The sequence below is a fragment of the Etheostoma spectabile genome, chromosome 9 (genome assembly GCF_008692095.1).
Source record: "Etheostoma spectabile isolate EspeVRDwgs_2016 chromosome 9, UIUC_Espe_1.0, whole genome shotgun sequence".
NCBI classification, from domain to species: Eukaryota; Metazoa; Chordata; class Actinopteri; order Perciformes; family Percidae; genus Etheostoma; species Etheostoma spectabile.
The window spans coordinates 33970455-33986832 of NC_045741.1; the positions used below are offsets into that span (position 1 = coordinate 33970455).

At 39.7% G+C, this 16378-nt stretch overlaps 1 protein-coding gene across 1 annotated transcript in view; it reads left to right on the forward strand.

The window, feature by feature from the left end:
* Positions 1 to 14992: 14992 nt before the first annotated feature.
* The window catches only part of si:ch1073-396h14.1 (disintegrin and metalloproteinase domain-containing protein 10), a 37850-nt gene continuing 36464 nt past the window's right edge, over positions 14993 to 16378 (forward strand). The window contains exon 1 of the mRNA XM_032525209.1: positions 14993 to 15196. Coding sequence (XP_032381100.1) covers positions 15136 to 15196 — 61 coding nt within the window. The 5' untranslated portion in view covers positions 14993 to 15135. The remainder of the gene's footprint in view (positions 15197 to 16378) is intronic.

Sequence of the window (16378 nt, forward strand, 5' to 3'; positions counted from 1 at the left end):
GACCAGTGGAATGCAGAATGTTTGACCACTCCACTTCTTCCAGTTTGATCTCATAAAATATTGGGTTTTGATTTGAAGCATCTGCTCTCTTAACCTGCAAAGCGTTCAGAAGAAAGGCCAGGATAAAGTAAATGGGAAATATCCTAGAGAAATTTCTCAATAAGGTTTTATTAGGAGTAAATGTGTTGCACAGTGGGAAGAAAAACCCTGCTGAAACTCTGCACTGCTTTAAGCTGCTGATGTGAGTTACAGCTGTCTGTGGTGTTGATGTGGAGGTAGGCCTACTCCACAGCGTTATGGAGACAGGTCTGGCAATGTAAGACTAAAGTGAAGGAATTGCAAAAGTGATCCACACCCAAACTGTATCTCCTTCTGTTAAGCAGGAGAGAGTGTCAGGAAGAAAAGAAATGAAAGAAAAGATGAAAAGAAAGCAATATCACATAATCATCCGTCTAGCTAAACTTCATTAAACTGTCTGGCAACATTTTAAGGTAGTAAGTTGTGTACAATTTTAGAATGATTACTCTAGACTAGTTTTAACTGTTGGCTGGTTCAGTGTTGTGCTATGTAGCCCACTGTCAAGCTCAGGTATAACAGCATGAACAAACTGCATTACCTGCAGTGTGGATTGTTTCACTTTTCTTGATATTGGGATAGGATTTATCACAAAGAGCATTGAGATTTATGGATTTTGATGAAGCCAGCTGAAGCATCTGTTGCACATTTCATGGCAATCCATTCAGTATTTATTACTGAAACTCACTCAAACCCAAAGATCATGGTTGGGCTAGATGGAAATGCAGGAGATCACCAAAGTTGTTTCTCCTCTTTCTCCTCTTTCTACTCTGGGGACCATGAATGTCTGTACAAAATGTAATGGCAACGCATCCAATAGTTGTTGAGATTTCATTTCACAGACAGACAGACAGACAGACCTAAGAGCCATGCCAGCAGTGTGGCTAAAAACACAAAACTAAAAGAATGTCTGGATGTAACAATTCTTCATCTTGAATGGACACTTACATTACACTATATACAATATATACTACTACTAATAAGAATAAGAATAAGAATAAGAATAAGAATAAGAATAAGAATAAGAATAAGAATAAGAATAGAAGTTAGGTGTCCTGTGTCTGTATGTTTGCAGTGTGATGGAAAATAGTGGCTTTTATTACTAAATGTATGCCCTCATATATGAAAAGAACATCAGCAGTCTCTTGCTCTGATTTGTGAGGTTGCAGCTATGTCTCCTGGCCACAATGTCTGGATGTTGCCATGTTCCACCAAGCCTCTCAGTGAGTAATTCAAGAATGTAATTTACTGTTTTCAATACCCTCTCGACGTTCCAAGTATGCTTTTCCTTACTGCTGCTCAGCCACAGAAATGCTGCAGAGGGGCCCAGACTAAACATGAAGATATTTTGAAAATGCAAGTTAAGTGGCCAATTAAAGTGTATGCTTAGGATTAATGATGGAGAACATGGCATTTAGAGAGGATGAGTAAGGCACAGAAAAGGAAAACCCTCTGGTCTGGTGTCCTGAAAGATAAACAGAAAGAGGAGCGTGTCTATGTTCTCTGTTGAGGGAACATAGGGATGACACTACAGAAAGACCTCATGGTTTTAACACAATTAAAGCTTCAGTCCCTGCAGTAGGATATGAGGTCCTCCTAGTATGCGTCCATAGGTTAACGCCTTTGGCCTTGGGGCAGAAACATACATCATGAATTACCCAGACATGATACCACCTGGACTCTGATGACATACACACACTCACACACACACACACACAGTGAGATGCATCTCCCTTTGTAACACTTCGTCTGTACAAGCAGACGCACACGTTTCCTGCATGACGATGAGCGTCTGTGCTGCCTGCAATGATGTCATTACCTGTCATGACCCCATAACCATTTGTTTACTTACACACACACACACACACACACACACACACACACACACACACACACACACACACACACACACACACACACACACACACACACACGCACACACACACACACACACACACACACACACATCAATGCACCTCTCCAGGCATCTCACAGATGTTTTGATCATATCTAACCAATCAGTGGTGATATTGCATGTCTGAACACTCCGCTCTGGGGCAAGTACAAGAGATTATAAACAATACAGATGCGTGAAGGGATGTCAGAGGGTGCACATTTCACAATTTCACCTTTTCTCAACATCACAGCATCAGAAATGTGCATCTGTGCAATGAAGCAAATGTCCTGATGAATGTGTTGTTGTACACATTGGACCCGTGTTTGAATGTGATGAATGTGAAGTCTGTCAGGTTTTTGATTGGTACCAATTATTTCCACCATGTCTACAAAATACTTAGTAGTACTTGATAAGTTTATAATCAGTGCACAATAAGGCAGTGTGCTGACAAAGACTTGTTGTCAGGCCACCTGGAGACAGAAACCTGCAGATCAGGTTTTAAAAGGTGAGAATGAAATCATAGAGCATAAACAGTAATCGGACTTCTCACATCTGAAGTGGTGAGATCAGGGAGGGTGACGTATTTTGCTGCTTGCCCTGTGTCTACCTTTACTTTCTCTGAGTCTTACAAATACACTGAGGTGTAGGTCTGATGGGTCCAACAACAGCGTTGTATTATCAAATTATTGTATAAATAAAACTGAAACTTTAATTTAGGAAAACCATCTTTGTGAAATGTGTGGTCTAGTCTAGTAACCTTGTATTAGCATCCAATTTTTTATATTAATTTACACAATATGATTACACACCATGAGCCACTATCTGTGAATGTCTGGTTGTGCAACAACTTCCTCTGCATAAAAAACAAGTAAGAACATACCAGACTCATTCTTGAATGACACATCAAATAGCTGAGGTGGAAGAACGTACAAAGACAAAGACAGGCAGCAAAACAGATGACAAACATTTTAATTTAACAGTTTGATAAAAGACCTTTATAGACATAAATCAAACATACATACATACTACCCACCACATACTCATAATGCTTTGGTAACATTGTTGTCATTGATCTTATCTCATGAAACAATCTCAACTTAAGGTCCACCTTCTCGTTCCAGACATTTTTGCAGCAGGTTTATTCCATTCAACACAGTTAAATTTATTCTGTAGCTGTCCACCATATCACAGGGTCTTCATCTGCAGATTGAACTAGTAAGTATTATCTACACTACTTGTTATGTAAGTCTGGTGGATATCACTGAATCCACTTTTATTTATTTACATACTTCAAAATTTAAACAGACTGACAGAGACAGAGACATAATGATAGAACACTAACACCTTTGAAAAGGCGGCTGGGATTATGGTCACAGACAAAAGGAAATAGACAGAGAAAGTCAGACTGGGTAGAGTTGTGATGACTTCATGCTGACATGGTGGTGATACACCAGCAGCTGTAGCTTGGGCCTACAGTGCAGCTTCAGCACTGACCTTATAAGGACAACATCCTTCTTACCAATTTATTATCTATCTGGCTGACTGACAGGCTAACTGATACGTCGACTGTTAAAGAGAGAGGATGCAGGGAGATGAGGCGAGCAGTAGCTTCAACCTCAAATGATCTGCAGTTTCATAAAGTTGCATTTATTATCACCGCTCCACACTTCTTCCCTGTTTGTAATGCCTCTCATTTGTTTCCAGTTTCCTCCTACACTTTAATCCCTGACACTCTTTCTTTCTTACTTTCCTCTATTGCCTGTTTGTCTTTACTCTTTGTCCATCTGATTACCTTATTCTCCTGTGTGACCGTGTGTTCACCTGTTGTTAGTAAGGAGGTCAGCATGGATCACACACAGACACACATGAACACACTCTCACACACACACATCTGGCTGTAGCTGGATTTCACCACTTCGCAGGGAGTGTAAAAAGGAAGGGTGTGTGGGCGTGCTTTCTTGCGTGCGTGCTTGCGTGCTTGCGTGCTTGCGTGCTTGCGTGTGTGTATGTGTAAGTGGGAGTGACTGGAGCAGTCAGGGTGAGAGAGGATGAGAATGGGCCCGGCCTCCAGCACCAGAGTCAGAGAGAGGAAAGCCCTCCCACAGGAAGCCAGCGCTCCACTCCACATAGCCTTTTAAGGTAAAAAACTCCCCAAAACTCTTCTCACTAGGGAATGGGGCTAAGATATAGTCACATTTAAAGCTACAGAGAGAGCCGCGAAAAGCCAAATGGAAGCCTGTATGTGGGGAAAGACTTTATGAAAAGTTAAACAAAATTCAAATACTCTATATGAGAGACAAAACTTCGAAGGAGAAAAGTCTACCTGAGTATCTCCCTCTTATGTGTTAAGAGTGCAGACATGGTTAGGCATAACTTGCATTTTCATAACATTTTCCTATCAGAACATTTATGACTTAAGGCACACATTAGGTCTGGTCATTACTGTATCTTTATGGCAAAGCCGGTGACCTGCTGCACACAGATGAGAAACATTCCTGTCATCTGTCTGAGTCATATTAAGTAGAGGGGAGTGTGGGAAACAGACCCCATGCATTTCTACCACATGGGATAATGAGCTGCAATTTAAAGCAACTGTAAACAAAAGATGCATCTATGCACTGAGTCATTATGGGAAATTTGTGCGTATTGTCAAGAGAATTACATAAATTCCTGACTTTAGGCCATTATTTCTTTTGTTCATTACAGCAAAATAATTTCACTTGACATCAGTAAGAGTATTAGCTTTGAGTCTGTTTGCATATGACATGACTGTATTATTTAATTGCCACTGCTGTCAGAGACAATCATGTCACCAAGACATGTAATTATGTACAAAGATTTTCACGTGATGCCAGGATGGTTTAATATCCCTCATGACCTGTTCTGTGACATATGTAACACTCTTGATGTTGTTTTTAAATACAAAGGTTGGAGGATGACAATGTCACTCTGGTGTGCAGACTGAAATACCTCAACAATTATTTTATGGATTTCCATGAAATTTAGTACAGACATTTAAAAGATTCAACAGAATTCACACAACATAGAGAGGGATGCAAGACATTCCACAGCCTAGGAGCCACTGCTTGGAATGATTGATTCCCTCCAGTTTCAAAATGAGTGTGGGGAACCACTAAAAGCCTCTGACTTAATGACCTCAGACTACGGGTGGGAGTATGAAGCTGTATCAAGTCAGAGATGTATGGAGGAACTTGACCGTGCAGGGCTCTTAAAATAAGGACCAGGATTTTCAATTGAATTCTATACTGGACTGGTAATCAGTGGAGTGCTACTATAACCGGCGGGATGTGTACTCTTTTTTTAACGTGAGTCAAAAGCCTTGCAGCAGAGTTCTGAACAGCCTAGAGACGGTAAAGCTCCTTCTCACTTAAACAGGTAAAAAGGCTGTTGCTGTAATCCAAGCGTGAAAAAATGAAAGCATGAATGATCATCTCCAACTCCCCCTTAGTTACAAGTGTTCTTGATTTAGAAATATTCCTCAGTTGGAAGAAACAGTTCCTAACTAATTGTTTAGAGTGGAGCTCGAAGGACATACGGTAGCTAAATCAACAACAAAAAAACCTAAGCTCCTGAGGCTCGGCTGGATAGAGGGAGGGATTCGACTTTTAGGGGCAATAGTTTGTGTTTCTGTTTTATCTGAGTTCAGAAGCAAAGTGTTGGCACATAACCACTGTTTGATTCTAGTCTCAAACTGTTGATTAAAGAAGACAGTTTAGAGAACTCAGTTTCCTTAAACGAGCAGTACAGTTGGCTATCATCCGCATAGAGATGTTAAGATATATTGCTCAATTTGCTAATTATCTGTCCTAAAGGAAATATGTACAAAAGAAAAAGAATGCAAAAGAATAGGTCCCAAGACAGAACCCTGAGGTACCCCACACAACAACTCTCCAGTTTCAGACATGATCTGATTCACATAAACACTAAAACTTCTACCAGAAAGGTAGGATGAAAACCATTTTCATCCAGAGATCCCAACCAGATCACGAAGTCTATTCATCATAATGTTATGACCAATTGTTTCAAAAGCAGAGGAAAGATCCAATAGGACCAAAACTGTATATTCCTTAGAGTTAGCAGACATCATAATATTACTAGAAACTTTAATTAGTGCAGTTTCCGTAGAATGCTCTTTACGGAAACCAGACTGGAATTAGTCAAACAACTGATGATTCTCTAAGAAAAGGGTGAGTTGCTCTGCTACAACTTTTTCTAAAATCTTTTTGACATAAATGGAAGTTTAGATATTGGCCTGTAGTTCTTAGGTTGTAGTGGATTCAAACCAGGCTTTTTAAGTACAGGCTCAACAACACCATGTTTAAAAAAACTAGAAACAACACCAGTTAAAAGTGAAGTATTAAGCATCTCAACAATACAGGGGCCAATGGAGTCAAAAGCTTGTACAAATAGCACAGTAGGGACAACATCCATAGGACAAAATGAGGGTTTCAAAGTATGAAGCAGAGAGGAGATATCATTTATTGTCACAGGTATAGAAGTGGACCAAGAATGAGCAGGAGACAAGTCACAGATAGAATTCTGAGACAGTGATAGTGAGATGTTTGCCCTAACATCTCTGATCTTATTTACAAAGAAGTGGAGAAATTCATCACAGTCCTATTTAGATGACACAGTAGCTTGAGGTCTCCTCAGGATGAGCTAACGTCATCGGACAAGGCACTTTGTTTGCCAATCATGTAATTGAACACATTTCTGGAGGATTACTTTGTAATGGGATTGCCGAAACAAAAGAGAAAATAATTGCCACTGTGATAATTTACCAGAGTTGTACAGTATTCCAGTATTGAGTATTGCTGAATATATATTAGAGATACTGAAGCCGTTCACAAATTGTTAGCAGGTTAGGATTTGCAACCACAAAAAAGATGTGCCATGCCAAATGTGTGTGTGTGTGTGTGTGTGTGTTTGTGTGTGTGTGCGTGTGTGTGTGTGTGTGCGTGTGCGTGTGCGTGTGCGTGTCTTCCCCTGACAGACTTTGAACTGTGTGACTCCCGCTCCCGGCGCTGACCCAACGAGGTCATGACAACATGTTAATTCAACCCTCCCTTCCCTTTATTGCCTTTGCCGTGTGTGTGTGTGTGTGTGTGTCTGCGTTGGTGCGGCCTCATCTTCCCCCCTGTTATCTGGCCTAACATTTGCCGCTTTGACATTGCTCACAGAGAATGTGTAAATAAAGATCCCGATGGTTGAATGGCTGTAATGAGAGCCTGTCTTGCAGTAGTTATTCACGAGTGTTTATCTCCTCATCACACTCATTCATAAGAGAGGGGCTGACATGGAGAGAGGAAGGAGAGGAGGGAGAATAAACAGTAGACCGTTTCTGGAACTGAGGACAGAGAGAAGAGAAAATGAAAAAAGAGGGGAAATGTTTCTCACCTGGCACTTGGGATGATGAGGTAGAAAAGGAAGGCTTTTTAAATCTATAATAATGTATGCACATCTAATAATATGGCCTTGTAAAGTTCACATAGCTAATGGGTAATGGCTCTTGCCTTCATTCTCCTTTTAACTCTGTTTATGTCTCCATCAACTCCTGAGTAAAATGTTTTTTTCTTTAGCTGCTAAATGCTCCACTTTATATTTTTACTTTATATAATAAAAAACATTAAACATATAAAAAACATTGATTATTACAGCGTTAAAAGTAATTAACATGTTGCAAACTACGGGATTGTGCATGTATCAAACAGCTTCTCAGAATGTACTTTACATAGTATGTACACAGTATTAAAGTGCTCATATTATGCTTTTTGGCTTTTTCCCTTTCCTTTTTTGTGCATGTAATAGGTTTACAAAGTGAAAAAGCCCACATTCCAACCCAAATTGATTTACCATCTCCAACAGAAAACACTCAAACTGCTCTAAACAGCTCTACTGTAGTCTAGCCTCTACTTCCGGGATGAATGTACGTCACTTTGTAACTCACCCTATTATGCTCGCCTAGCTGCAGGCGTGGCACTCCCTCATGCTCTGCTTCTGACTGGGTAGTAGTCCTATCCTAGCTACTGCACATGTGCGATTCCCAACAAAGATGGAGTAGAAGTGCGATGCCTCACTCTGTAACTAAAACAGAGAGCTCAAAACACAGGGTGAAAAGAGAAGCTGCAGCAATGTGCATTACAACATAAATATGGTGTTTTTTGAAAATTGAACCATTCTATTCTAACATAACCTCTAAATACAATTATGAACAGGAAAATGAGCATAATATGAGCACTTTAAAATAGACCTCATGCCTTCATAAAAAGGTGGGTATCCAAGGACAAAGCAAAAAGCAACAAGGTTATCTAGGTGCCACACTTAAGAGCCCATGCAGGAAGAATGTATGACGTTATGCTGCTGATAGCTGCCAGCATAGCCTAGCTATGTGAAGCACTGTTGCTGCCAACATAGTCATGAGAGGTGAAAGGTCACTGTATGAGTGATCAACACCCTTCCTGGATTAGAAATGAAACTGAAAGGAAGGTAGCTCACGTTAAAGTCTGAAATCCTGGTACTAAAGGAACTCCCCAAACGTACAGACCAGGTCAGCCTTCCTCTCCAGCGCTGCATGGTGCTGCATTTGTGACCGCTGGTTTGCAGCTCTTCCTGCCGGCCGCACGGCAAGCTGGATACCAGCCTGGCCTGAAATGTTCTCCCTGCTGATTTCTTGAACTTCCCACCCACTACAAGATACAATGGTCACTCCCTAACTTCTTTTGTAAAACCTACAGCTAGTTCCTCTCTCTTCAGCACCATTATTTTTCTGTAAAAACACACCGGCCAACTACTTAACTCATGTGTCATGTATAAAACCCATTGCAATTACAACTGCACATGAATAAAATGTTGGGTGGCACTGCTGTCCACAGTCTGTCTGTGTGTGTGTGTGTGTGTGTGTGTGTGTGGTGGGGGTGGAGGTGGTTGTGGCTAAGAACAGGTCTGTGTCTTTTCGCCTCGCCCACATACTGTTAAACATATGGCTTCATTTAGGGCTAATAGAAGGGGTCATTTGTCATCAGCAGTATAAACAAACCAGAATACACTCAAGCACACACACACACTCAGACACACATGCATGCATGCATGCACGCATGCACGCACGCACACACACACATGCACGCACAGGCCTCATGTTTATGTTATCTTTTATTTTTATTTTACTGTTACAGCATCTTCTCTGTTTTCCTATTCATCCCAAACAGTTTAAAAATCATTTTTAAAGTTGTATTCTCTTTTTCTACTTTTGCTGAGTCCCACCCGTTCTTCTTCTATCCTTGGTAGAAGTATTGCTGGTTTTCATTTGTAGGGTTGTCCCTTTTACCCCCTCCTTTCCTCACAAGATGCAGTTATTTTTATGAAAAGGTGTGTGAGCAGCTCCCTCTGCTGGGCTTGCAGAACATCACGAATGTCAAAAGACGCGCACCAAACAGGCCTTGATGATTGGTATTTCTTAGCACTTGTGGAATTCATGTCTTTAATTCATTTCCTGAACAGGTGAACTTTATTCAAAATGGGTCGACTTCGAAACTATGGAAATCAGCAACAAGTTCCCCACAGTTTAAAATCTCCCTCAATCATCTGCATCTAAACTCATTTGAATTTTAGCCACCTGGTTTATCATAGCCATCTGTGTAATTTAATGGTCTAATATTTAAAAACACTTTACAAGTTTTGCATTAGCTCTAATTATGTCTTTAAAAAAAACAAAACAGAAGAAGACACACACATGAGAAATTAGGAATTAAGTCTATTCTATTGCCATGTCTAATTCAAGGGCTCTACTGTATCTAAGCATGGAGAGTGCTATTAATAAATTCTGTTTAGCTGCTTTAGTTTCAGGGTCCCGGTACAGTGAATGTTACACTGTCCCAGTAAGCCATCTGTCATGGCTTACTTTTATTATAATTATTAATACTATTAATATTTTTGTGTCAAGCTAAAAAAAAATTATAATGACAGTGAGACATATCTTACTTGCACACTCTTGATCTTTGAAAAAGCAGGAATGGAAAATGTGTGTATTTTAATGTGTGAACCCTGGAAAGAATCTGTGATTGGATACATTGGCATCTCTTTTTTTTCAAATTGTAACAAAAAGTGAAAATTCCTAACAAATGTATCAAGGTTAATGGACGTGTTTTAGAACAAGTTTTTGACTTCAGAGCCATACCAAACACAGTTTATCCGGATGTTAGTTGAATGGGCAGAGACTGTTCCTATCTCTGCTGATACTCCCTGCAGTTGTTCTTGTTGTATTGGGTAGCTGTTAACGTCATGACCTTGGATCCAAGATGGCAAAGAGTAATATTTAAACAGATGACAGTGGTGGAATGTAACTGAGTACATTTACTCAAGGACTGAATTTATGTACAAATTGAAGAATTTTCTTTTCATTCCTTTTTCTACTTCTACTCCACTACATTTCAGTGAGAAATATTGTTCTTTTTGCTCCACTACATTCATCTGACAGCTTTAGTTGCTAGTTACTTTACAAATTAAGATTTTTTTTCACACAAGTCGTTTATAAAATACAATATATTATTACAAATTAAACAACCCAACAACATACAGGCAGTATAGCTGAAATGATTAGCTGATTAAACCCTTAGTTGATTGACAAAACTATTTTGACCATTTCCAGTTTCTAAAATGAAGGTTTTTCTGCATTGATACTTTTAATTTTAATGCTTTAAGTGCATTTTCCTGATGATACTTAACACACTTTTACTTAATTAACATTTTCAATGCATGCTTTTTAGAGATTAACAGTAATTTAACAGTAACAAGGTATTTTTTCAGTGTGGTATTAGTACTTTTTTACTTGAGTAAAGGATCTGAAAACTTCTCCCACCACTGCAAAATGGAGGTGTGAGCTCGGCCTTTAATGTCTCCTGTGGGTTTTCTAAGTAATGAGATCTTGAGAGATTTGAGATAGTGCTTTATCCAGAATTTGAAAGGTTTTACTAAATGTCAATAAACAAACACTACTACAGATGGATGTTTGTGCCCAGTATCAAACAGAGTGTACTGTCCATTTGGTCATTGTTTGCCAAAGTTTCCCAATTTGTCCTGACTTTATGGCCTCATTATTTCGAAAGGCAACATGAAACACAGAAGTGTTTGTATTGACAGTTGAAGAGATTGTGGGACTTCAAAGCTCTTTCAAAAACACTGAAAAGCAAATCAATATGAAGATGTGCACAATAAATCAGAAAGGAAAAAAGGAAATAAAACTGCATGTGAATGAAAATTCCACCCAGCTACATGGTCTTTATGCTTCATTTTAACAAGCTTTCCCTAGGGGGAAGCATTGCATTGCAAGTGAACTGACTCCTGCAGTTAAACCCTCACTCAGCTGGCCTCCTGTCTTCCCCTGAACTGAGAGATTACACTTGTGTTAGGTTGACTGTGACAACCTTCAAATGACTCCTAAATCTTTGGTCAGCTGCAACAAGGAAATAATAGTCATGTGTTTCCTGAAGAATTTTGAACATCTAGAAATATATCTCGTTGACAATTAGATAACTGGGATTTCACCATGAATCGCATAGATTTATGATACATGATCACAAACAAACAAATGGTTTCCAGAATGTGCTATCAATCATTTTCTCCAAAATTTTGGTTAGAACAACATTGTTATTTACTTCTGGAACTACAGTGAGATAGTGCTGTAGAGCCATGTTGAAATGCTTTGACAGTTTTTGTCACGATAACTGTAAAAGTGGCCACTGCACACTGATATGTATTTGATTGGAAACAAATGGATTAGCATGAAGGACAAACATGCAGTTATTCTTCCGAGTGCAGAATATCTCAGCTGTCAGAGTCCAGGAAAAGGCATCAGATGAATCATAAACGAGACAGAGATGGATGGCAGCTTGCTAATCTGCTTGGCTCAAAACTTTGTCAATGCCTTGAATACAATGCGCTCATTATGGCATGTGACACAGACTGAATATTGTGGGGTGCCCAAGCATGAAGAATGGGAAGGCTGTGGTCCTTTGTGAAGTGGGTCAACCCAATGAAGAGGTTACCAGTTGGCTATGTTAGCAGAACGATGTGATTTGATAATTCCCATAGCCTATGAACCCTTAGAGAAGCAAAGAAACCTGCTAAGGACCTGCCGTCACAATAATTATCCCATGATCCTTTGTCATTTGAGACATTTGTGGGGACAGATTGGATGTCAGGTGCGGTGTTGGTTTGAATTAGTCTTAAATGCAACATGAAACCCCCATGACCCCCATATTTCAGTCAAACAGTGAGCAAACCTCAGGAGAACTTCACATTTTGCAAATCAGTGTAGGAAAGAACATGAATGTTTAATGCAAGGCAGATAATCTATATGTGGACGTGTTCCCAGAACTGACAGGATCAGTTACAGTTGTGCAGCCTGAAAATAATTTTACTTACATGTGAGAGTTTGCCATTCATGAACAATAACTGAGATCCACATATTTCAGAAACTTGGGAAACAAGCATTTATTTCATCTTTAAATGCCTCCTCTGTCAAGATTTTGGTATTGTGTAGTAAATCTTTTCCATATGTATGGCAGAACAACTTTGATCTTGACATGAAATGTGAGGTCAAAACACACTGATGAGAAAAATCTGTCAGTATGCTTTCCATCTAAAGTCAATGTCTTACAGTAACCTTTCCACACTTCTACATTAAGTTGATCACAGGAGAAGTAAATGTTTAACGAGGGCTTTTCAGTATGAGTAAAAGATGTGCAGGTGTTCAATGTACAATTGCTTTTCATTACATTTTTAATTTATCATGTGGTCTTTAGGTGTGGTGTGTGTGTGTGTGTGTGTGTGTGTGTGTGTGTGTGTGTGTGTGTGTGTGTGTGTGTGTGTGTGTGTGTGCGTGTGCGTGTGTGCAAGCCTGTACTCGTTCGTGTATCTGAATCTGTGATGTCATTTTCGAGGGGAGGCAGTCCGTGGATGATCAAGGTTGGGGGAGGTTAAGCTCTAAATCAGGCTGTAAAACATTGACCTGAAGGAGTAAGTCAGTAGCGTGGTATGTTGTTTGTAGTAGCGTTTTAGGCCTGTAACCTGTCTTCGACGACCCTAGTGGGACATCTGTTGCTGGAAGTGAACCAGCTAAGACAGGAGAAAAATTGTAATATAACGTTGTTAGGACATCATCTTAATGACAGTCCAGTCACAGGCATCAAGATCAGAATCCCCTCGAACATCCTCAACAAATCTGAGTTGAAAAACTTCAAAGCTGAAGATCAAGAGATATTCAGGAAATCCATCAGAACTCACTGAGCTAATAAATCCAATCTGTATAGTCAGTGTGGTTTAATTAAATGTGGTTTTCAACAATGCCCTTCAGAACATGGTCCTAAACTATAATCAGCCACTGGCTTCTTCTTGGACACGCCTTTGGAGATAAATTACAAGCTTAAGTTTAGAGGTGGTTTGGACACGTGATAGACCCTGATCTGTACACTGTAAAGATCTCTGCAAAACCTTCTATCTTGGCATTGACTGTAGCATCAAAATGAGTAATGCTGTTGAGACATCGACTTGAGTTATTTATGATTTTGATAATTTTACTAGAAAAGCTGCAGTGGTTTGGTGCATGTAAGTTAGTAATTGGGCACCTGTGGAGCAACAATTTCCTGTGGTGATGCTGTCGGCACATTGTAAACTTTCTCTCTGCAGTTTCTTGACTGAACTATCTGAAACATATGTATGGAGGCAAGTGAACTACTGAAGCACAGAAGTCTTAAAGTCTTTGTATCTTGTTCAACTATCAATTTCTTATGTAACACAGCAGAAACAGGCCAAATGGAAAAAATGATACACATACAAATAAAGATAAGTTACATAATATTTTCTCTTTAATTTGATTGTTCAGAAAACTGTTGCAAACTTGTTTTTATTCCTGCAGAACACATCAAATATGTGACTTTTTTGTAGCAAGACCTGTGTTTCAACTGACCTCATTTCCAGGTCAAATTATATCTCATTTCCTCTGAAAGGCTTATTGTTCCTCATAATTACCTAAAACTGTCACACTTTGTTTAAAATGAGCCTCTGACACAGTGTGAGTCATACAAATGATGGCTTGCTTCTATAATTTGGAACAATTTTAGGACTTTCTCTACCACACATAAGTCTATTGTTAGACCCGTAGGAGGCATTTTCCTTTGTAAGGAAATAGATAAAATTATTCAAAGTTCACAATTTGGCATTTATTATCAATGACACACTTTTTTTCCACACTCGTGCATGGCTTTAGTGAACTGTCTGTCAGTTGGTTGGGCGATCCACCACTTTGGTCCTGAGAGAAACACCTCAACAACAATTGCCATGCAATTTGATGCAGGATCCCCAAAGAATAAATCCTAATAACTTTGGTATTCCCCTGACTTCTGAGTGAAATCATACTGTTTTTGATCGATGTCATACAATGTGTCCCTTCAAGAGGATTAGTTAAACTTAGTGATTACTTGACCTTCAATCTAGTGCAATCATCAGGTTACAAAATTAAGTATATATTTAATCAGCCTCAGCTGTAGCCTACTTGGTGTAATTAGCTAATATTATCATGCCACTTGTCAGGCCACCATTGTAAATGCAGTAAGAACCTGTTCTTAATGAAAAAAAAGGTGACAATCGATATTTATCGACAAATAACAAGCTAGTTTTACATATCCTGTTTGCTTTGTTGCCCAACACAACAACTGTATTAAACTGTTAGCCACTGAGCAACTTCTGAGGGTTGGTTAGCTTGGATTTATTACTATATTTAAAGTTACAGAAGCTTAAGGTTAGAGCTACTTGTACAGCAAATGTTCATGTCACTTTTTATCTTCACCACACCACTCTTACTCTTAGTAAGTAATCCTCCTACTAGTGTTTTTCAAATCCCTCCTTTAACTGTGCAGGTAACTCATACCATGCTGACAAACAAGTCTGAATATGCCAGTGTCAGTCTTCCAATTTCCTCTGGCTTCAACTTCCCAAGTAGTCACATTCCAGGGAAGAGCACAGGTACGAGGCTGGTGAAGACTTCTCGAAGTAAGAAGGGATGATTAAGAGTGAGGGATGTGAGCGAAGAAGGCGAAAGAAAAAACAGTGAAACGAAAAGAAAAGAAAAACACATTGATGCGGAGACCATGGGGGTTCAACACTACTGGCTGCTAATGTTGCTGGTCGACTGCCGGGACTGGGTTACAGGTAGTGTGGTGGTAGAGTGTGAAGATTTGTGTGTGTGTGTATTCCCTCACCTCCACTCTGAATAAGAATGTGGGATTGTTTGAGGTTGTTTAGCTTGTTGTGTGTCTGTGAGTCTCAGTGCATGTGGATGTGTTAGCATATGCGGTTCCAGCTGGTGTGGTGGACTGGCCTCTTCTGGGCTCAGACATGTCTCAACCTGCTCTCGCAGGAATGCTGCATTGAGCCATCCTGCAAAACTTGCCTGTGATGTAAACATAATGTTCGGCTAACTAAATTGTGACTAATGCAGTACACACATTTATTAAGGGTTTAGGTGAGTGGGATTTACTCAGGAGGGCCAACAGTAATAAGGTAATAACATCTTCTACACAAAAGTGCTGGGAGTCTTTTTCAAGGCTTTCTCTGGGTAGTCAGCACTTTCACAGTCACCACTTAGCGGACAGATCAGTAATCAGTCATTCAGTAAAGTGGAAACGGCAGTCCAAATTTGGGCCGACGATGGAAGGCGGTAAAATCACACATAAAAATTGGATTTGTTGATTTTAATTGGGAGCATGAATGTGCTCACCACATTTTGTTAATCTGAACATTGTTGTCACAAATAAACAAAAGATTGTCAGTTCAGTAAAGCTCTTAAATGTAATATGTTATTTAAAGGTTTAATGGAAATTCAGGAGTTATTGGATGTTGAAGACCAAAGAATGGATGTAAAAGGGGAGGGAGAAGAATGATGTTGTCTGTAGGCTGGTCTGGGAGGACGTGCAGAAGACCTCAGTGAGGGAGTTATGTCTTAGGCGGTTTCCCCAGGCCCAGACGGTATCCAGAATGAAACGTGGGAGAGGAATGTACCAGATGGAATATGAAGGGAGGCATGAGCAGAAGGGGGGGGGGGGGGGGTTAGGGGGTAGGGATAAGGTAGGAAGGAGAATGGACAAAGGGAAGGTAGAGGGAGACTAAGTTGAGATAAGATCAACTTCATTGATTCCACATTAGGGAAATTCACTTGTTGGAGTAGCTCAAGAATCAAAAAAGCAAAAGAAATTGACAAAAATACAAATACAATAGCTTTATACACCGTATACACCATTCAGTTATACAGATGTGTCCATGATAGACAATTGGAATTATTGGCAAATATATTTTCTGAATAATAACATTCAGTGCCAATAGTATGTAGTGTTG